The following is a 22,503-nucleotide window of genomic DNA, read 5'->3' as shown; positions in this document are numbered from 1 at the left end:
GAAAATAAATCAATAAACAGATAGAGATAAGGCTGATAGATATACGGAACTTGTATCTTTCGCGTTTACTACATAGCTGTCTGTAGCGCTCGGATCACGAAAAAAATACACAGTCATTTTTTACGGCACCATTAGGTTAAAAAGTTTCCAACCATGTAAATTTGTTCTAAGTACAAACTTCCTTGGTATTAAATGAAAGGAGGTCCTTTACAACTTGTAAACACGTCGGTTTGAAAAAAAAACTCCCTTTAAAAAGGTAGTGAATGGACTCGCCCTGCGCAATAGACGTGCGCAGAAGGCCGGTTTAGTTCAGCTGATAAATTTTGCCGGTTTGCCAGCAGGTGAGTACCCAAAATTTCCTCCGCTTTTTCTCGAGACAACCCTCAAATTCGCCAAAATTTCCCGTTTTTTCGGGCCGACATCCAAGAGGGGTGTGTGTTCTTTGTTTCTAGCTGTTTTATCCGCGGGTTGGGGCGATTTTTAGTTCTGTCAAGGGGAAAAAAGCCCTGCGGGATTCGAACCCATGAAGATCACACCCAACCGGCGTCCATTCATTCTTCACTGTCAGTCCGCGGGTTTCTCGTAGCGGTGTCGCCCCGCTGTAGACTTCCCCCTTTCCCAGGTTTGTAACAACGTTAACCTTTTCAAAACCCTTTCTAGAAGGCTGTTTAGACATTTTCCTAGCCACTTGTAGCCGGGTATGAGTGTCCCTGGCGGACCGGAAACGCGCTGGCGGTGTTTCCAGTCTTTGTCCCCGACTGTAGGCCACTAGACACAGTGCCGGGGCGGCCCGATCTACGCACAACTCATCTCCATAAACCCACCATGCCTTTATAAGGACATCTGAATCATCATTTTCTCTAAAAAAGAAAGGATTTTACCTTAACGAGAACGTGTGGGTGGCAAACCATGACGCTTGCTTGGCTGTATTATAATTTTGTGGGGACGAATATTTTAGGGAAATTTTTCCGTGTTCATGTTCTAGACGCCACGTACGGATTTTATCCTTGTGTGGGTGGTTCCCGATTTTTGTAATGGCATAGAAATATGATAAATATTCAATATCTGGTACTTCTAGTAGGTCGCCAACGTGTTCTGCTGATATATTACATATTCATATGAACCCGCTTTAAGGTCAAGGTGACAATCACAACCAGTCACGTAGCAAAAAATCATCTACAATTTTGCAGTTATTTTTGCGTGATTCGTGGCAAAATTATGGTGGATTTTAAAGGCAAGATTAGGAATTTTTTAGGGAAAATGTTAGAAGTAGCTGACATTGCCTTGGGTGTGAGAAATTTTGTATTTCGGGGTGGGTGTAACAACTACAGTCGACCCTGAAACATACATAGCTAGTCACTACCAAAAATTGCCTACAAATTTACAGTTGTTTTATTGGATCTGTGGCAAAATTATGGTGGATTTGTACATTCTGTAGTATGAATATTTGATGCAGAATGTTAGTAGTAGCTGACATCGCCTTGAGAGAGAGAAATTTGTAATTCGAAGTGAGTACTACTACAACCACCGACCCCAAGTTACCTGGGCTAACCTTCAAAGGTGGCCTAAAAACAGGGACTGCCAATACATTTGGGGAGGCTCTAGACGGGCTGTTTATGGTTAAGGTTTCCTTATAGGATTTTACTACCATGAAGCGTCCATACGGTAGGGTTGTTTTGCCGTTTGGTGTATGTTAATCAGTACGCAGTGTGGATTTACTCAAGCGTGGGTTTTACTGAGTAACCTGTTACGTTAGGTGTGCTCCCAACACGTGCTTATGTACACCCACACATACCTGTTCAGTCTATGCCACTTCCGGTGGGGGACTTCCTGTTTTGCCGCTACTTTATACGTCACTACGTTTGCACTTTTAACCATATCTGGTTGTAAACGAACATTTGGCCAAACCGCACAGAGACAACGGTGGGTTTATTTTTTTGCTGGCTTCAGCGAACATTTTTGCTGTGTTTTGAAATGTGACGCTGGGTTCGGTTGAGTGGAAAGGTATCAAATAACAGGTTATTTGGGTTGTGTCTGAAACTTTGAGTGCTTGTCATAGAAATTTTAGCATTGTAATTGTAGCGCTGACTTGATTATGTAGTGCATGCATAATTTGGGTACTCGCCAGATAATTAGCACTTGGGAAAAGCGGAAAGCCTCCTTGGATATACTAATACTAGTAGGTGAATCAGGGACATAATATGATGTCCTTGGGCAAATGACAACAGCACTTGTAAGCATTATCCATGGAAAAGCCCATAGATAGTACCCATGCATTTTTCCGTTGCAAAATTTTGGTGGTTTTCATAGATGATTTCACTCGTGATCATTTTTTCTTTGTCCTGTTTTGGCTGATTTTAAAAGTTTTTCTGTCTTTTATCCATTGGTTACCTATTTACAGTGATAATGGTAAGATATAAGCTAAAATAACTGAACATTTAAATTTCTAGATTCATGATATACGATTTAAAGGTAGCTCCCAATTTTTGAAGGAAGAAAAAAATTGATTCACAAAGCTAATTAGCTACAAGCTGTAATAGTTAGCTTATTGTTGTGGAAAAAAGAACAATATCATTTCGGGAATATTTAGAATTTCTGGGTTTCATGTCTTTTTTCGTGGCCTCTTTTAGGTTTACAAGAAAGGGGGTATATTTTTTATTTTTGTCTCTTCTTATGAATTTTTCATGAATGGTTGTGTGACCTCAGCTGGCATTGAAACCTGATACCCCTTGGACATGTTTTGTTTTTGCAGGGCTCAAATGTAAACAGTCTGTTTCTTTACCTAAAAGATTTTCTCTGTCCCTAAACTATTTTTGCATGAAAACATGTCAACAATAGAGTGCCAAATACAACCCTTGAATGGGCTTGGACGCAACCCTCATTTTGGGGAAAAAATGGTACTGGTAGTGTATCTGCTTTATGAAATAAATAATGTAGTGATTCTAATTGACCCCTTGCCCATTCCTTGAATTAGGAATATTCATGTATGTTTTCTGTCATACACATGCAAATCAGTAGTACGAATGCTAAACGCCAGCCATTGTTCTTTGTTAGTGAGGAATGTAAACATTGTTTGGCCTTTTGGTGTAACTCGATGCTTTGTCACACGTCTAAAACCCTCCCTGTCTTGTTGTCGTCTCAATGTTGTTGTGTCTGCCGTTACGGAATGATGGAACAGTCTTTCTGATTCCTCATTTTGAAAAGTTGCCCGTCAAACCAGTCTCTGCGAGTCCCAAACGGTGCAAATTGTGGCTGACCTCCTTGGGCTGACTAATTTCTGCTGCTAATTCTCAGATTTTAAAGATAGTGCTAAACTGGAAGAACAACAAGAAAAATGTTTTGAGGGAAAGTCTCACAGTACCTTGATTCACAGTTTCGGGGAGAGTTGTACTAACTTGTAGTTTGATTCGAGTATTCTGACAGTCCCCTGCTATCTATCTACCGGTCTGTACATACTTTAGTAGTGGTGGTTTTAATTTATGTTAACATTTTACCTGTGACCTCTTGTTACAAACTCATCACACGCTGAACATGTGCTGTCTCTTGCATGGCATCACAGTCGTTTCAACCGTGAACTTAAAACTCTGCAAACACCCCCTTTCCCCTCTACCACGAAATTAGGTCCCAACAAAACTTAGAATTAGTGAATTGCAGTATTGCTACTCTCTTAGGAGAGGAGTGGGTCCAGATGGTTTCTGGCGTGATTTTAGGCGTTTTGTCTGGATTTTTATTCGGTCTCGTTCTCCTTTGATATGCCGCTAACCCACACAAAAACACCTGAAACCCATAAAAAAACAGCCAGGCCCATTCCTCTGCTTGCAGAGTACAGTATTGCACCTTTGCTGAATTTTTGATCACGAACATCTAAGAACCCAGGAAAACAAATACTGTGGCCTATCACAATAAAAAATCCTTTCCAAACTGAGTTTTTGCAAAATCCATAGTTATTGTAAGTTCAAATCCTGACCCTGAAAAAAATCAAGGCCATATTGTAGTGGCCGTAACCTCTTAGATCAATAACATGATGCTTTGCTGACTCTATTGGATGTTAACATGGCCTGCCCTTGAACTCTGTTTACTGAAAGCCGCCTGTTGAACAGCAGGCGATGTGTTTGAATGTTGGACTGGGTACGAAGAAAAGGGGCCATCCATTCTACCAACATTCAAGCCTTGAATGGGGAACGGGTTTTGTTCGCGTTAAGAATTTTCGCGTACGCGTGGAAAATTTTCGCGTCAAAAATTTAGAATGGAGAATTTGTTTATAGATTCAAAATATCAAAGTAGTTTTATCATAAAAATTTTTCTCCCTTGGGAATAGACTTGAGTCCCTTGGGAATCAAGTTGTTTTAGATTTCAAAAACCCTTTGAAATTTTTTGGGCATGAAACCTTAGATTTGTAAACCTTCAATTCCCTTCGGATAAACTAATTTGCATATTTCAATGCGCGAATGATCAAAATTACAGGCAAACTTTTCCCCTGCATGGGTGTGGGCAGGGTGTGGCATGGTTTGGTGTGTGCTATTCCCAAGGGACTCAAGTCTATTCCCAAGGGAGAAAAATTTTGTTGATAAAATGTCTTTGATATTTTGAACCTATGAATAAATTCTCCATTTCAAATTTTCAACGCGAAAATTTTCCACGCGTACGCGAAAATTCTTAACGCGAACAAAACCCCAACCCCTTGAATGCTTGACTTGTACAGAGAGATCCCTTGGGTGGTGATTGTTTGTGCCATCTGCCCTTTTAGGAAGTCTTTTTGCGAGGCTTCAAAAATCCCTCCAGATGGACCATAGAGCTGTTAGCAAGGACATTGTAGATATTTTATGATTAGGCCAAGGAGGTTATAAAACCTCCTTGATTAGGCTTTGCCCCCCTCGACTATGGTGGAAATGAGTACCTAGCTTCAGTTAGGGACATTCTCAAAGATATGGGTGGTAGACCGAAGGTCCCGTGTTTGAAGATTGTCTTTGCTTGCCTTCACACTCACAGGCACTATTTTCATTGGCCACCAGAATGCTCATATCTTTTCAACTGGCCTCTTGTCATGTTTTCCAGCTGCCGACATGTTTAGTTTCCATAGACCCATGCATTAATAATGCAAGGTGTGAAGATAAGGAGTTAAAATTGCACAGGCACTTTTCCATTGGCGGCTGGCCACCAGAATTTGTCAATCTAACAGGCACTTTTCTTGTGTTGCACTTGCAGCTGCCACCATGTTTAGTTTCCACTAAAGACCAAGGTGTATACATCTGAAGTACAGCCAGTAGGTACCAGTCTGAGTAATGAGGCTGTTGCCTTTTAACATGCTCGAGGCACCTCCTCAATCACTGGACCCCCATTTTACATCCCTTCCAAAAGACGAATGCAGCTCCAACCAGGATGCCTTCCCCAGATTCGAACCAAGGTCTCCCAGTTACCAACTAACTTAGGCACTTTTTCTCTTGTGTTACAGCTGCCACCATGTTTAGTTTGCACAAGCCTAAGGTGTACCGCAGCATCAGCGGCTGCTGCATATGTGGTGCCAAGTCCTCCCAATTCCGCAGGCACCTTTTCCATTGGCCACCAAAATGTCAATCTAACAGGCACCTTTTCTCTTTTTCAGCTGCCACCATGTTTAGTTTCCACAAGCCTAAGGTGTACCGTAGCATCAGCGGCTGCTGCATATGTGGTGCCAAGTCCTCCCAATTCCGCAGGCACCTTTTCCATTGGCCACCAGAATGTCAATCTAACAGGCACCTTTTCTCTTTTTCAGCTGCCACCATGTTTAGTTTCCACAAGCCTAAGGTGTACCGCAGCATCAGCGGCTGCTGCATATGTGGTGCCAAGTCGTCCAGCTCGCGGTTCACGGACAGTGCCAAATACGAGGTGGAGTTCCAGAAGTGCTTCAAGCTTCACGAGGAGCGCACCGGCGAGATCTGCAACGCCTGCGTCTTGCTGGTCAAGCGCTGGAAAAAACTGCCCAAGGGGACGGACAGAAACTGGCATCACGTACGTATACATACAGTCATACAGATATTCCATTCTGCTTCTGTATCTATATCTATATCTTCTATTCTGCTTCTTTTTATGTTACAAGTGCTGAACTGGCATCACATTCGCAATACAAATATATGTGTTTTTGTATGTGCTTGTGTGTGTATGAGTTTGTGCATGTGTGTCTAGGAATCATTTGCCTTTTTTTCTACCAAATTTCTTTTACAAAAGTGTTTTTACCTAGCCAACATCTCGGTGACTGTCTGTCACCTTTCTCAAGGCAATACTGACTGGTTCCACTTTGCACTGGTATAAACACTTGTGTGTAAAAGAACTGTTATCCAGTGATTTACACACATGATGAAACTATGCACAGATTTACATTTCCTTGTTTTCTGTTTCCTGTAGGTTGTGGATGCCAGGGCAGGACCAGGGACCAAGACCATCCTCAAAGCCAAGTTCAAGTCCAAGCTGAGCAAGCGCCCTAACAAGCGGCGCCACCTGCTGGCCAAGAAGAAGATGGGCCTGCTGCGTAAGAGCAGAAGTGGGGAGGGTTCCGATGACGTCAGTGGTAAGGGATATCATTTATAATTATATACATCAGGCTATTAGTTAGCACTAAGCTAGTAGCACTAAGCTAGCAGGGCATGAGTGTGTCTTTTTAACACCCTACACTAAGAAAGCAAGCGGAACGCCCTTCTTTTGCAGAGGACACCCTGTATCTCAGTGGTAATTACATACACATGCACATGTGTCCCCCCACACAATCACTGCAAAATAGACCATTCCACATACAAGACAGTTGAACAGCATGCAAATTGATTGACATGCAATACTACCAGGTTAGTCCATAGAACCGCGCCTTATGATGACACTTATAGTTTGCGAGCGTACAAAAACCCTGCGAGTTCTCACATCACAACGACGTCATATTTTTGCATAGTGGATGTTGGTGTACATTGTGATAGTGTTGTTTGAACTCATCATGTATAGAAATCGCAATATAAATTGACTTTAAAAATCTAATTTTCGGGCCCTAATTTCGCTTGGGTAAATTCCTTTAATTTTAACTTCTTCTTTCCCAGGCGAGGAACACATGAGTGACAAGTCGCCATGGTCCAGCGCCACACCCTCCCCGGCCCTCAGTGACCAATCAGACGAGTCGATGTCAGCCTGTGACGTTGACATCAAGCCGTCAAAATGCAAAGACATTCCATATCCCATCTCATCATTCCTCAAATCCAGCTATTGGAGAAGGTGGGAAATTTTGCCTTACTCAGTTGTTTGTGTGTGAGTGTGTGTTCCCCTCTTTCTCTTTTTCTCTCTCTCAGCTATTGGTGAAGGTTGGAATATGTTATGTATTAAACTGTCGTATTTTAAACCCTCCATTTTCTCCATGCCACAAAATTAAATCCCTGCAGTTTAACTTAAAAATGCATTTTACAGTATGTAGATACAAAAATCCATTGTGAAAATTGTCAACTTTTTGAGAATTTTTTCATGCCGTTATTGTTATTCATTTATCTCTTTGTTCCCTTGCAGAGAGGACATTTGCTGCGGTATAATCTTCAAGGGGGCTCGTGGGGAGGTGGTGATCGACCCTCGCTTGCTACGACCCTGCCAGACATGCAGAGGCCCCACAACCCCCGGCACACCCTCCAAGAGCAGCAGCAACCCCCTTACCAGCCACGGAGCTTCCGAGAATACCCTTCCCTCCCATACAATACCCCCGTTTGGAAGCATGGAAGGTAGAACAAAAATGTCTTCCAGTTTTTTGTAGTGCTGTATGACAGACTAGTTTTTTAACTTCATTTCTTTTCCCTTTTTTTTCTATCGCAGCGATGCTTTAGCTAGATAGACGCAAGATCTGGATATGACCTTATTTAGTCGTTCAATATGGTTGGTAGGTCCAGAATGACCAAATATGGAACAGGGTATTTACCAAAGGTTTGCAAACCTGTTGGTTTGGTCTGCATTTTTCATGAGTTTTTACTTCATGAATATTTTTTTGTGGGAAAGGGCAAGATTAAAAGACATAAATGTCTTTAAATACTCTGTAAAGTTTTCTTGTGGGCAGATACAATAGCAACCAGCGTGTGCTGGCTAAAGATGTCTCGCAACACCCCTCTTCTCACAATGGACCAGTCTAAAAGCTGTCAGATCTGGCTGAAATGTGGACCATTCCATTTCCGCATAGGTAGAATGCAAAATGATGACTAAAATACATAGCTTCTAAGTGAGAGTGCAAACTGTGATTTTACTATAACATCTGTAAAGTTTGATAGGTGCAATGTTTGTAACACCCCTTTCTCACGGTGGACCAGTCCAGAAGCTGTCAGATCTGACAGAAATGTGGACCATTCCATTTCAGTATGGGTAGGATTCTAAGGAAGATCTCTAAACTGTCATGCAATAAGACAAAATGCCAGACAATCTGTGCCTTGACAAGATCACAGAGTGCCACCTTCTTACATAGCCAGGGCTGCAGATATTATTCATACAGTCATAGTATCATCTTCCTACACTCTAAGAGTGGACGGCAATATTCAAAATTGTACCAAGGCCAGTTTAAAAATCTTTTTGGTAGAACAAAATGCATTTAGAAAATGAGTGGCACAAGCAGTCGGCAAGCATATCCTTGTACGTTGTCAGACAGTGCCTTTTTTTAAAGGTAATGTATACGGACTATCTCCGAAATAAGCCATCTCATAGTTACAGTGCAGGGGATTGTGGGTAAGGTCAGAGGTTAAGGTTCCTTATAAGCAAACAGGTCACAAGTTTATCTTAACCTAACCTTAAACCCTAGACCACAATGTACATGCACTCTCAGAATTATGAGAAAAATTATCTTGCATAGGGCTGTTGCTAAATTTTGTTGTTGCTAAAAATTCCTACCAAAGTTTTGTGTAAAGCAGAGTAAAAACCCTGACTTTGTTGCAGTCAAGTTCGTGTTAACTCCAAGGCCCCATTTCTGACACTTTTGCAGAAAAGTTTGACAAGAAGTTAGACTAGAATTCCAGGATATGTTACTTTGTTGACATGTCTAAAAATTTATCAAAGCAAACTTTGATAATATTTCACCAACTTGAAAAAAGGGACTAAGATTTGACACAAGTTATTGTCACACCACTCAATCAAGTGTCACTTTGTCAGTATTTGCTCTCCAATGCAAAAGTTAGGGTAATGAAAATAGTTAAAGAAATTTGCCACTATATTTTTCAGCATTTATTTTGTTACTTTAAATATATTTTGTAATGTCATTCCCCCTTGAATCTGGAGAGAACGGCCAGTTTTTTATGGCAGCTTTTTTATACATGTATCCTTCTCCAGTTGATCTTGAAGCAATAGGACTTTGTATTTGTATTTATTCCTTGACTTTACTAATGCCGAAACTTTCTCATATTTATTCAATACCTAGCAAAAACACTGTCAGTACATTAAATCATCTAGATATGATAATCTTCGGGATTTCGTGCAATTTTAGACAACATTAATATGCCCGAGGGAAAACCGTTCTTCTGTTAGTGTTAGAGAAAGCGATACAGTCAGAACTTTTTCATAGTGCTGATTTTGTAAGCTTTATAAGACCGCACTTTGCGTAGAATTGCTAAGAGTAAGATGGCCTCTTCTGCCTTTACTACTGGCATCCTTTTTTTAAAAGCCACTCTAATTTGATTCCTTGGATATTCGAGACTGTCGAATAAAAAAAATGCTTGATTGGAATATCAACATGAAAACAAAGTACATGTACACACTTTGCTACACGCAGTTTCAGGGAGTGAGTTTTTCTCTCATCCCTCTGTTTTCTAGCCTGGGCACCATCCTATTACTACCGGGGCTCCTACACTCACTACCATAAAAGAAAGTCTGGGATCGCTTGACCCGGTTCAGTGTGGAGTTTGCTAAAAAAAATTCCATTCCATGAACCAAGGAATTCAATTGGTGTGGCCACTATGAACAAAGTTTAAACTGATGTTGTAAGTATGGCAGTTTTTTCTAAAGGCTTTGGACCTGAACTTGCTATATATTATTGTGGAACTTGAATATCCAATATATCCTACAAAATTTTGTAGGTCTTTGCAAAGACTTCGTTCTCAAATAGTTTGGATTAAAATCAAGCTGCCAAATGTTAAATACACATTATGTATAACAGACAACCGATATACATAGAGTAACATACCCATAATACTCTACCTCAGCACAACTGCTATACAGAAATCACAGAAGACATATTATATACCGCAAGAATTATGATATACTGCCTGGCCAAATGTTGTATTATATACTACAGGACTTTACTGTTATATACTGGTATAACTGAAGCTGATATGGTTGAGTCATCAATACATGTTGCACCTAAGTTCCGATGACGTTTCTACTGTATTTTATGCAATTATTGTGCTACTCTGAAACTTTAAGCGAAAGATATACTCTGTCTACCGTGAAATTCATGAGCCTCTACCAGGCTCCGCTGATCTCTGGGAAAACTGTAGAAATCGGCCAAATAGAGTGAATAGTATGCCAAGGGTAGTCCGCCTATTGAACTTCCCTGATAGCGGACTACCCTTGTCACTCTATTTTGGCCGTTTTTTTACAGTTTTCCCAGCGATCAGCGGAGCCTGGTAGAGGCTCGAAACTCATGATATTTGACTTCTGTTGCTTATTTAAAAAACTGGAGCTAAATTTCCTTTGTTTGGGGTTTTACAACATGCTTGTCTAGATGCATAGATTGGACGAAATACAGTATGTTGTTGTTTTGGCAGCTCTTTTGGTTAATTAAACTTGTGGGAAGAGTTTTTAACAGTATTTTTGATGAATTTAAGTTGAATAATCATGTCGATTCCAACTCATGTATGGGCAAATACACTGCAGTATTGGCCTCAATTTTAGACCTATCCCCTTTTATTTAGATATGTAAAAAACGCTTCAACCAGTAACTTATTTATATGCTGCATCCTTTGCCACAGAAATTCCGCATAGAATGAAACAATGTATATAAATTTCAATGATTTACATCTTTAGGTTTTCTCTGATATGTATTCAATCGTAGTTTGCTAATTTTGTATATGATAAGACGTGTATGTAAATGTTACTACTCAACGTAGCTGGTATATGATATTAATGTGTATTGGGACCAAACATATCAAAATGGCCACTCCATGATACCGTATATATGGTACTGTAAACCTTTGTTGTATTTTAAGTTCATGTACCTCCACTGTAAAATCACATACTGTCATTTGCACTGCGTTGCTACCATTGTTTCAACCGCAAACACATGATTTTTCTTTGTGCCGCAAAATTTTAGGTGCTGGAAACTTGAGTGAATTCACAGTACCTGAACATTTAATTTGCACTGATACCTCCTTGGCATATCTACTAGATTAGATAGGTGTGTTCTAGGTGGGGTGAAGGATAGTGTAAAAAAATGGCATTCTACTGTTTCTCACAATTTCATCACCATCCTTACAGGCACTGTCAATTTTGCCATATTCGCAACTATTAGTAATTCCAATAATTCATATTTCCTATCACTTCCAACCTTTAATTACAGAACCATAATACTGGTATGGTGAGGCCAAAATAGTAAACCTCATTGATTCTAATATATTTTTGGGGACATTTGTGTTACTGTTACATGAATGTCTCTTCTCGAAGGTGAGTCAACTGCCAAACTTGAAGATATCACCACTGTTCATTTAAAAGAGGCTACAATCATATATATAACACCAAATGTCCTATTGATAATTAAATGAAGCTCTGATATGATATCACAAAATTGATACTATAGTACTAGAACTAGCAGAACGTATTGTAGAATGTAGTTATGTGTGACGTAGGTAGTGTTTTATATCAATTTCTTTGTTGCCTTGTCAGAATGTCTTTGTCTAAGCTGTGTGTGTTGTACATGTATGTTACATCGATGTGTAGTAAGTGTCGTAGAATCTAGCAATAACTTTTCTGATGATAGAAATAAAGATCGATGTCTTACAAAAGTCACAAAATGAAAACTTGCAGCCATTTTTCTATGATCTTTGTGTTACTTGTATTTGTGTCCTCTCCAACAGTTGATCAGGTCATTGGAAGGTGAAGTTCTTTTAACAGAATAAAAAATTATCCACCAAGATTGGGTAAAAACTCATGTTCGGGACAGCAATCTTGCCACAAACCTGGAGTTAGATGAATTTATTTTGATGTTTTATTATGTTTAAAGAACTTTCCCTTCAATGGATTGATAGTATGGATTTTGAAAGTCTTCCTCAGTCTGTTGCTTCAAATCTGCTGCAATACTGTATTCACGTACTAGATCATTAAACAACAATATAATGTTTCCCCCATCTAGAAGGTAGCAGCATATTTGTCACAAATTTTGCCATTTCATTCTGCAATGTCTGGTGCATTTAAAGTGAATGTTAAGACATTGACTTTGAGAAAACATCTCATCTTAAAGTTTGTTAGGTTGTTTAACATTATGCTTTATGCAAGTACAGAATCTCTGTCCGTTTGCTTTGGTGTACAGGCTTCAGTCTCATGGTATGTCAGCCATCTTTTACAAAAGGGCAGCTTTTTTAGAGTCAGTTTTAGTAAACATATCCGTATTTTGATGTTGTGTATATACTACTTTACTCCATATTTTGTACAGGATTCTCTGGAAATGTTTATTTTGATACTTCAATGTAGCATTGTTTTAATGAAAGTGTTAAGTTTTCTCTCAAATGGGCCATTTTTTGTAGGAGCTGCATTTTCAAACAGTTAAGGCCCGTACCTATTAGAGAAGTGGACTTTCCCAAACTGGACCATGCTTTAAGTAATAAGTGAGACAAACTGGCCTGTACCACTAGAATGTAAGGGTAAAATATTATATTCAAACTTTTATTAAAAAACCAACTGTTCAGATCAAGGCATTATTTTTTTTTATTGCAAGACATACATAGTATTTTACATTCAGGCTGAAGTTTCATGTACTTTGTACAATGTACTATTTTGAGGACACAGTAAAATTATATGTATTTTCCTGTCACTTTTTATTTTATGTGAAGATAATGTTAACTTTACATTGACCATTTCTTCGTGCCAAGTGCTAGTCACTGACGTTTTAGAGATCCATAACATTGTGATCATTGTTTTGTATCAATAAATTTGTACTGCATTTTACTTCACATGGTGTCTGATTGTGTTCATGTATATTTGTACATTATTCACCTCCATGAGAAATGGCAATCCATCAAGGGCATCTAGAGTTATGATGGTGATTCACAAACATACATGTACACACAGACCTGCATACATACATACATGTATCAAATGCTGGATACTATTACATGTAATTCTATCGTCACAAAAGTTAATACTAGATTGCACTATTACTACTACTATATGTACAAACGCTACTGTTACTGAAAACATAACCGTCTTGGCGAATGTAAAAAGTGAAGAAAACAAAATCATACCATGCAATTTTCCATGGAGGTAATAACTTAAATAAGCATGTTGAGTACACATCAGTTGTCAGGTCACATACACGTCGATACCTCCCCAGCCTCCATCATGGCCGTGTTGAAGGTCTCACACCTTCAGAGGAACCTCTTCAGGATCAGACTCGTAGCTTTGGTCAAACTTTTGGTAGGAAAGAAGAGAAAAAGAATTAATTCCCAGAACATTTACGATGAACATACATTTAAGTGTACGTCAAGAAGTTTTCGGCATCACAAGGGGACGAAGGTAGCTGTAAAATCTGGGCATATTCATTACCAACGTTTAGGTCATTTGGTTGAAAAAGGAATCGCCTTGAAAAAGATAGAATTTCCTTTGATCTTGGAGAAGGAGAAACATAAAGAAATCAAAGGGAGCGAAATATTGAAGTTGATTGAAATGGTTATATTTTGCTTTTCTAGTCTTATCCAGCATCTACCTAACCCGAAAGGAAGTCAAATCTCCCCCCTCTCTCTCTCTCTCTCTCTCTCTCTCTCTCTCTGTGCCTCCGTTTATGTATATGTGTGTGTGTGTATGTGCGTGTTTGTTTGTTTAAATTGAGTTAGTGTCAAATGATGACAACCATCACCTCCTGAACCTCCTCATCAGTAAAGCCCTTGATGATGATGTTGGTCTTGGTGCTGCCCTGTTGCGTCCTGTCACGCTCCTCGTAGGCCTTGTCCACACGTTCACTCAGACGCTGTTGGTAAGTAAGAAACAACGTCATTTCAGTTCAGATCATCCTCTTTTTGGAGGTAACGCAAGTGTTTCCAAAAGTTCCTGTCGCACAAGACAGTTCGAAGTTCCCCATCTTCAAGGCCAACATCCTCTTCGATTACTTTCTTTAGTGTCAACGACGGGCGACCACGCCTACGCCTTTCATTCGGTTTGCAGAGGAGAACCATACCCGTCATTTCAATTCCTCGTGGCGCATGAAACAACGTGGGTTTATTCAAATCATTGTCAAGCGCTAAAAATAGAAATATCATAATGCTGTTGTCCCTGGATCCAGTTAAGATTTTCAGTGTTTAATTGTGTCAACATTAATCAACAGTATACCGAAGAGAAGTATTTACCTTGAACTTCTCTTCTATCTCTCTCAGTTCTCTCTTGTTCTTGTTCATCTAGTAGAGTAAAGAAAGTGAACATGTACATGCAGTCAACTGCCATTTGCACCCACGCACCAAATCAGAATTGACAGCACTTGTGAAAAAGCACATCTTGTCTGCAACTCTTATGCATTCTTTAGATTTAAAGTAGCCCAGTATGTAACATTCCAGATCGAGGAAAAAGATAGCAAAGGAAATCAGCAATGGCAACCCATTTCACAATAACAGGTCAATTTGCCGTTAGTCGTTGCCAGTATCCCCCATGCAGACCCTCCATTTAAACATCTAAATCTGCTCTTCTTGTGTATCCGTCTGTGTACATACCTTCATCCATATGATTCTCCCAAAGACCAGGTGCGCTAAGAGGACCACAGCCGCAAATATGGCTGCACAGACACTGTCAAACACCCATGCACTGTACCCGTCCTTAGAACATGACCCTCTTTCCTCAGCCAATCAGGAGCGTGTATTTCTTGTGATTAAATCCACATAGTAAGGTCCCTTAGGTACCAGAGGTGGACTAACCAACGAATAAATTGACTAAGTTGGAGACGCCCATGCACTAACCAACGAATAAATTGACTAAGTTGGAGACGCCCACTGACTAAGTTGGAGACGCCCACCATTTACATGCAAATAAAAGCAATTACAGGATTAACAAAAAGGGAAAACAGCAAATTAATCAGTGTTCCCGGACATCTTTATTCAAAAGAATAAACATGAATAATAAAGATACATGAATAATGAAGACAGAAACTTTTGATTGTTGCATCAAAAATCTAACATGAGAATAAACTTGAATATGAATAATAAAGAAACAAATTTAAGATCGTTGCATCAAAAAGAAAACGTGATATGGCATGAAAACGTTTCTCTCACTTTCTCATAACAAAATTTATAAGAAATAGTGCAGGTTATGCAATGTACATGAAAACAAATCGCAGTCATATCAAAAGATCATTGCAGGTTATACAATGTGCATGAAAACAAAGCATAGTCATAACAAAACAAGACAACAGTGCAGGTTATACCATGTACATGAAAAAAAGCATATTCATATCAAACGAAACAAAAAACAGTGCAGGTTATACCATGTACATGAAAACAAAGCATACTCTTTTGAACCAAGCCCTGGCATGTGTCTATGATCTGTAGCTAAAGCCTAAACTACATAAAAAGAATGCAATACCGTTGTCATAAACATAACACCAGCGCAGCAAAACGACCTGATGAGTGGGTCTGTCCGTCGAACGGGTCGGGCTGAGAACAGAACATGTCAGCAGAAATGCCAACATGCTCCAACAGAGCGGCCGCATGATCATTTACTGGCTCAAACTTGAAGACAGGAAACGGGTTGGGCTGTGTTAGAAATCCTTTCATTGAAACGCCAACATGCTCGAGAAACTGGTCACCGAAATTCGCCATGACTGACTCCTTAGAGATCGAGTTGGGGAATGAATCTTGGCTAGACAATCCAGAATTCCTCACCCAAAAGACAATGGCATTGTCATGCCAGCAAAGTGTTGTAAAAACTTGAGAAGAAGCAAGTACATATTTCACACAAGGCTGTCATGAAGTCATGAATGAGGACAAAAGGGAGAAAATTAGAGAAATGCAGCTGTAAATTCCCAAAGAGGTATTGTAAAGCCTTGGCAAAACCAAGTCCATGGCAAAATCAAGGGGGTTGACAAAACAAACCAAGGACATACAATATAATGTCCTTGAACAAACCAAGAATTTGACTTGTGTAAATGTGTGCATTTTGCTTCGGAAGAGGGTCATGTCCTAAGTAAGTTAAAGGATGGGCGGATTGCTCGTATATGTGGATTTGGTACAGCCCCGCACCCCCCTCGGATTTTGTTGGTAGCCCTCGGGCTCCGCCCTCGGGCTACCAACAAAATCCTTGGGAGGGCGGGGCTGTACCAAATCCACATAAACTCGCCCCGCCCATCCTTTAACTATTACTTAAAGACCGAGGCTAAAGTGTTCTCTACAGCCACGCTGCACTGGAAGATGATACACCCCAGCACGTACTTGTCCTAGGATCAATTGATAATAAGATGATATTTTGATGACTGTTAGACATTCAGGTTAACAAAACTGAATATACAATTTAAACCGAGTCTTTTACTGGATAAATTACGGAGATTATTTCCGGACGTTTCGGGTGACATCCATTGCCCTTCTTCAGCGTCACTAAAATGAGCTAGCAGAACTAATCAGTACTTACAGACAATTTATCCAGTGGTAAAGTTTAAATTGTATATTAGTTAAGATGGTATCATAGAAGATGAGCACCCTATCGAGGTCTTACCCCATGAGGTGATAGATAACGTTATAGTAGGCATCACACGGAAAAAACGATATGCATAGACGTTGACACACCACCGTCTTGGTTCTCAAGTTTTAAAAAAGACACCAGTAGAAAGAGGTAACGATGAAATGTATGGTATGGTAGAAAGACTTGCATAAGACTTAAACATAAAACTCACCAGCAGAGTTAGGTAGGAGACGGTGGGAAGGTACTGGGACACCACCAGCTTGAAGGCTACCGTCGTGAGCAGGAGAGTGAAGATGATACCGAGGCGGTCTTTGTGTTCTTCTGGTTTGATAGAGAACACGGTAAAGGAGAGGGCCCCGATGACAAACTGTGAAGAAAAACAGCAAGGAAATCAGAGATGGCAGACATCACTTCTAAAACACACTGCAATGCGACACTTTTTGTCCCACAGACGATGATAGTGGCACCGATGCGGTTTTATGAAGATTTTGTTTTTGTGGCACTGAGGAATTGTGTATGTCTGGGCCGTTGCTTGATTCATACAAGTAGGGAGCCTGGCATGAGCGAATGTGTGCTGAATTGAAAGCTACTATGATCTTCGAACCTCAAACATGACAATGGGACTATTAGGTAAAATATATTAATCTCCAAGCAGATCTAATGGTGTCAGAGACCGTATCCAACTGGCAAAATTAGTTTTTACAGCCACCGGCTATGAAAACTCCTTTTGCCAGTTGGATATGGTCTTTGCCACCGTTAGATCTGCTTGAAGATTAAAAAGACATCAGACTTACCAAGATGAGTACCGTGTTCCACATGTAGAAAGCCGTCTTCCTCTGCACATGCGCGGTGATGTAGTACATGGGGTACTCGCCGAATGTTTTGGACTGCTTGTTCCCCTTGATGCCAGGTTTGCACTCCAGATATTCATTCAGTTTCCACTGGTCAGCATCTGTTGAATGAGGTAAAAGAACGACGTTAAGGGAGCACACCCCAGTTTCTTGCCCCCATTGAAGCCTATATAGTTAAGAGGGTTTTCAGTCATCGACGCCGCGTTGAAAGAAAAAAATTCTCAGGAAACACCTATATAGAAAGGAAACACGTACCCTACGGTCTAACATATCTGATTTATAAGAAAATTCCAGTACTTAGAATCTCACAATAATAGTTTGCCCGAGGTAGGTCGAAAGTCCATAGCAGTGACGTCATCGGCCAGGCGCCCATGGGCGAGTCACTGTTTGTGGCCTCGGAGCGATACCCGGAAGCGAAGATCCGTCGACAAAAAGTACCGAAAACAACGTATATGGGTTGAATTTTATACAAACAGTGATCTGGATGCACTACCCTAATTTTTCACTAAGTAACCAGTGGAACAGAAAACCAGCTAAAAAACCCTCAGTACTCCAAAATATTTGGGACTATCATGGACTGGGGTGTGCACCGTTAAGGCTACACAGTCGACTAGATTTGGCCGCATTTGTTGATACCATTTTGCAAAGCAATAGAGATTCGGGGGTACTCTTTGCCTTACAATTGCTCCCCTTAACATCGGGACTCCCATTTAACGTCCTATTGAGGGACGTCCCTAGCCTAGCTTAGCTAAGGTAAGCTATAGCTACTCATCAGCCGTGTCGACTGCAGAAAGGGCTTTTTTTGCTTATTATATTATATATAATAGAAAGGGCTAGTATATATGATAACAAGCCTTTTCTAGTATATATAATAAATATATAATATAACCAGCACAAACGCCCATTCTGTAGTCGCCACGCCTAGGTACTCATTTTCAAGTGAGGAAATTTGTGTTACGTGCCTTTCCAAAGGGCACAACGTCAACGGGGCACGTCAGGATTCGAACCCAGCACGTTTGTGTTCTGGGCCAAACTGCCATTACGCCACCAGTGCCACTGACCTACCTGAAAAGTCGTCGGCAGTAATCGTGTCAGTAGATCCGTAGTTCTTCCTCAGCAAAACCTTTTTTGTCATCCAGCCTGACATCAGTTGGACAGTCAGTTTCTGAAAGAACAATTTACAACATCAAGAATGAAAATGTGGTCTGCATAGTAGAGTGGCCTGGACGGGAGGTCGCTTCCAGAAAGAGTCGTAATCCGGCCTTGGGACGGGACGTTAAGCCATGGTCAACTTTTCACTTTGCTTGTCGGTAAGTCCCAAAGGCTGTCACTGAAGCCACAAAGTCGACATAGGAACATCTAGTTAACATCTTTCAAAAATGAAAACCTGTCACAAATAAGTCTGGCTTCAACTATTCGTACATAAGAACATTTTGAGGATGTGCCAAGAACAGGTCATAATATTTTCCTCTTTTTCAACTCAAGTAAAAAGAAAAACGGTGAATCCTAGAATCAATAACGCAATAAGCCATGTCACCTTCAAAATGCGCGTATGCAGTCGTGTTGCATTGTGGTCTAAACTTTGACCTTAGCCCACAATGAACAGCGGTTACAGGTGCGCATTTGAAAATGTGAATAGACCGATCCTGTCGAACACCATATCGAACAAATAGAAGACCCATAGAACCCCCTGTTCTATTCGAAATCGAACAGGGGGCGTGGCTTTGGGATCGGTCTATTGGCTTACCAGAATATACCTGGTGGTCCACAGGGAAGTCGGTAAGGTCCATGTCAGCCTTGAAGGTCGCCCGAACCTTCCTGAACTCGTGCACGATGGGAACGTCCTCCCCGACCACCGGGATCAGGTTCTGCTGCGTCACGGTTTCCAGGGTTACCGTGTTCCGCAGCTCGATCCGAGGGTCCCACTGGTTGTCCCAGTCTACGTCCTGAAACAAAACATGCTTAGTCACGTCTATTATTAAGACCACATTCTTCGTCACTTGACCATTGGGATCAACTTCCGAAAATCTGTGGGCAGAAGTTTGATCCCAAGCTCGGACATGTTGTAAAGATTTATAAGGGATTGTATTCGTCACTTCGGATGGTGACGTAAAGCGAGGGGGTTCAGGCGTTAGCCTCATCAGGTGCCCGTAAAAGAACCCAACACTCATTTTTCATTGTGCATTTAAAAAAGTAATCTTCGTTTTTTAAAGAACGAAAAAAAATGAACTGGCGTCGTCAATAACCTTATCTCTCTTACATCTCTATTTGTAATCCCCTTGAGTAGCGGGTCCTTGTAGAAGATCTCAAACCAGAGTTCCGCCGAGAACTCCTGTTTGACGGTGTCCACATCCCTCAGCGAGAACAGGGTTGGATTGATCAGCACACGGATCTGGGGAGGGGTAGACAGAATTAGCAAGAAAGTTATTAGGCTGAAATGAAAACTTCAATCTGCTACTTGTATATTGAGTAAAAATGCATGTACAGTCCTTAGCCCGTTGCATCTGTTCAGTATACCAGTCCAACATCTGTATCTGTATCTACATAGCAGGTATAGCCGCCGGTCGGCATACCACACCAGCTTCATACAATATGATGTTCAAATCCGTTTCGAAGAAGCCACAAAACAAACTGGTGTGCGTGGCCTCAAAAGCAAGTAGTCCACATTTTACCTGTCCCGGCGGTTTCCTGGTGCACCATTTCTGCCCACTGCTGCTCTCCAGGTAGCTGTTGATATGCTTAACCTCAGCAACTACGTCATCCAGTTTGGCTTCGAGACCTTGGAAGGACTTCGTCTAAAAAAAAAAACAGATTCTTCAGAAATACCAACGCAATTCAGTTGAACGCTGTCTTTTACTCTCCTCCACGCTGATTTGATAAGAAAATCGGATTTGAATTGAAAATAATTAAGTTAGCCTGATGGCCAGATTTGCATAATGCATGGGGAACTCAATTTTAGGGAGTGAATATTTCGTGGTCGGATTCAATATGTTTCCTCCCATTGAACTAAAGGTCAGGCGTGCTGGTGCATCAATAGTGTTCTTATGGAACTAGCTAGCTAGCACCCTCAAACTGTGCCTGTGGTACACCAAGTAAAATCACTCAGACTTCGTTTCTGCTTGAAAATTACCACGGCCCACTTCTTTCCCCTCAGGTATACTGGGATCCCCCCCCCCCCAGTAGTGTTGGGGCTAATATTTGGCAAGGACTGAAATTTGGCATGAAACCGGAAAACGTTAGAATCCTTCCCAATCCAGAACCAATATATTAAATTGTCCTGGCCTCATATCGAGACAGAAAAGCCTCAAAACATTATATATTTGTACTAACCTCATTGACAGAGTCGTCCATACCTGTGCTGTACATGTTTGCCTGAGCACTGTCCGGGCAAGTGGTTCAACCGGTGTCATTAGTGCATTACAATTGTCTGAAAGAAAAACATTCTGTCTACCTAGTGGCTTTTGATGGCCACTTTCAAATGCAACCTTGCGATGATCAGCTGAACTGCAACCCTGTAATGTAGTAACAGTATCCAGACGCACATCTTCGCTGACCGAACAAACATCAGGCTTTTCGGGAAATGTTTATATTCTATTGGACGTACATGCTATCTATCAACGTTTGGCTGTATTCATCGAATTTGTATTGTAATACCCTAAAACTTAAGACAGACAGTTTCAGCCAATGAAAACAAAATAAATGGCGTCATATTATGTCGTAAATTGTATAAAGACACCTGAAAGTTGTTGTAGTAATTGAATTCCTCTGTACAATTGATGGTCGAACAGTAAATAGTTTTTAAAGCGGGTATCTCACCGGACTGCGGAACGTTGGCGACGCTGCTGCGTCCTGAATTCGATTTGTGTTACCCTTGACTTTATGATGGGTATATCATGCAAATGTACAGGTATGACTAAAAAGACAACAAAACATACAAAGCGAAAAGAGATTTGTTTTTAATCGATAAAAGTCGTTACGCGCTCTGTCAAATCGCTCGGTTGCATCGACATCGCCGTTTCAGTGAGGTACTCGCTTAAGTGTTATTGGGGACGGGTATCATTCCCTGCGGTCCCAGGATGCCAACAAAGCACGGTATGAATCGGGTTAAAGGTCGCGGTTCACGGTCTGTGGAACCGGTTTAATTTGTACCTGTTTGTTCGGGGGTAAGGTGTCCGCCATGTTTTGCTCTAACCTAGCGTCTGTTTGGTCTCTTTGTCTGCGGCGGGAAAAAAATCAACAACACAGCTTGCGCTTTTGCTGGAATTTTGTGAATCACTGAGACTGCAGGTAGGATTTTACTTCAGCTATGGTACTAAGATTTATCAAAGTTATTGTGCGTTGTGGAAAATGGGCTAGCAGAACAACTTAGTACATCCACCATAGTTACAATGTCACTTTGGAATTGTTAAACAAAATTGGAGATTGCGATCGGCAGAACTATTCGCCCATAAAGCTTTATTTGCAAGTTCCACGCATAACAGTGTGATTTCAACAGCATGTATGGCAAGCTTAAGGGTGTCAAGTTAGACGTCTTGTTATGAACACAAATTGCCTTTCCGGTGGAGATCTAATACGCTGTCAGAACCTCTCTCCAACTCACAGATATGTCCTTTTCTTCTCAAAATCATTAGGTCTGCAAAATGTTACGGGTTTGCGAGAAACTTCGCGAGGTGGACGCCAAAAGCAGGAAGCTCGGACTAGTGCGTGCGGAGACAGACTACCTCCGTGCCCTGCTGGACGCCATGGCGAACATGGACAGGTTGGTGGAAGTGGAGGTGCTCAAAAGTCTGGGCGACGTGAACTTAGAAAAGGGAAG

The 22,503-nt window shown here is 40.9% G+C and overlaps 2 protein-coding genes across 2 annotated transcripts; one reads left to right on the top strand and one right to left on the bottom strand.

Annotated features, from left to right (window-relative positions):
- Positions 1 to 279: 279 nt before the first annotated feature.
- Positions 280 to 10,229, top strand: LOC136422094 (SIN3-HDAC complex-associated factor-like). Its single transcript, XM_066409742.1, has 5 exons — positions 280 to 341; positions 5,603 to 5,988; positions 6,382 to 6,544; positions 7,059 to 7,230; positions 7,516 to 10,229. The coding sequence occupies exons 2-5, from the start codon at positions 5,611 to 5,613 to the stop codon at positions 7,751 to 7,753; spliced, it is 951 nt and encodes a 316-aa protein (XP_066265839.1). The 5' UTR covers positions 280 to 341; positions 5,603 to 5,610; the 3' UTR covers positions 7,754 to 10,229.
- Positions 10,230 to 13,433: 3,204 nt separating this feature from the next.
- Positions 13,434 to 21,092, bottom strand: LOC136422093 (gamma-aminobutyric acid receptor subunit beta-like). The gene is made up of 12 exons (XM_066409741.1): positions 21,018 to 21,092; positions 20,360 to 20,482; positions 19,948 to 20,079; positions 19,445 to 19,633; positions 18,753 to 18,852; positions 17,631 to 17,788; positions 17,048 to 17,203; positions 16,524 to 16,594; positions 14,880 to 14,985; positions 14,523 to 14,570; positions 14,036 to 14,146; positions 13,434 to 13,590 (listed from the first exon to the last, which is right to left on the bottom strand). Exons 1-12 carry the CDS (start codon positions 21,051 to 21,053, stop codon positions 13,540 to 13,542), a joined length of 1,281 nt encoding a protein of 426 aa, XP_066265838.1. The 5' UTR covers positions 21,054 to 21,092; the 3' UTR covers positions 13,434 to 13,539.
- Between the last annotated feature and the right edge of the window lie 1,411 nt (positions 21,093 to 22,503).

This window comes from Branchiostoma lanceolatum, chromosome 16 (genome assembly GCF_035083965.1).
Source record: "Branchiostoma lanceolatum isolate klBraLanc5 chromosome 16, klBraLanc5.hap2, whole genome shotgun sequence".
Lineage (NCBI taxonomy): Eukaryota > Metazoa > Chordata > Leptocardii > Amphioxiformes > Branchiostomatidae > Branchiostoma > Branchiostoma lanceolatum.
This window is presented reverse-complemented; position numbering and strand designations above follow the sequence as displayed.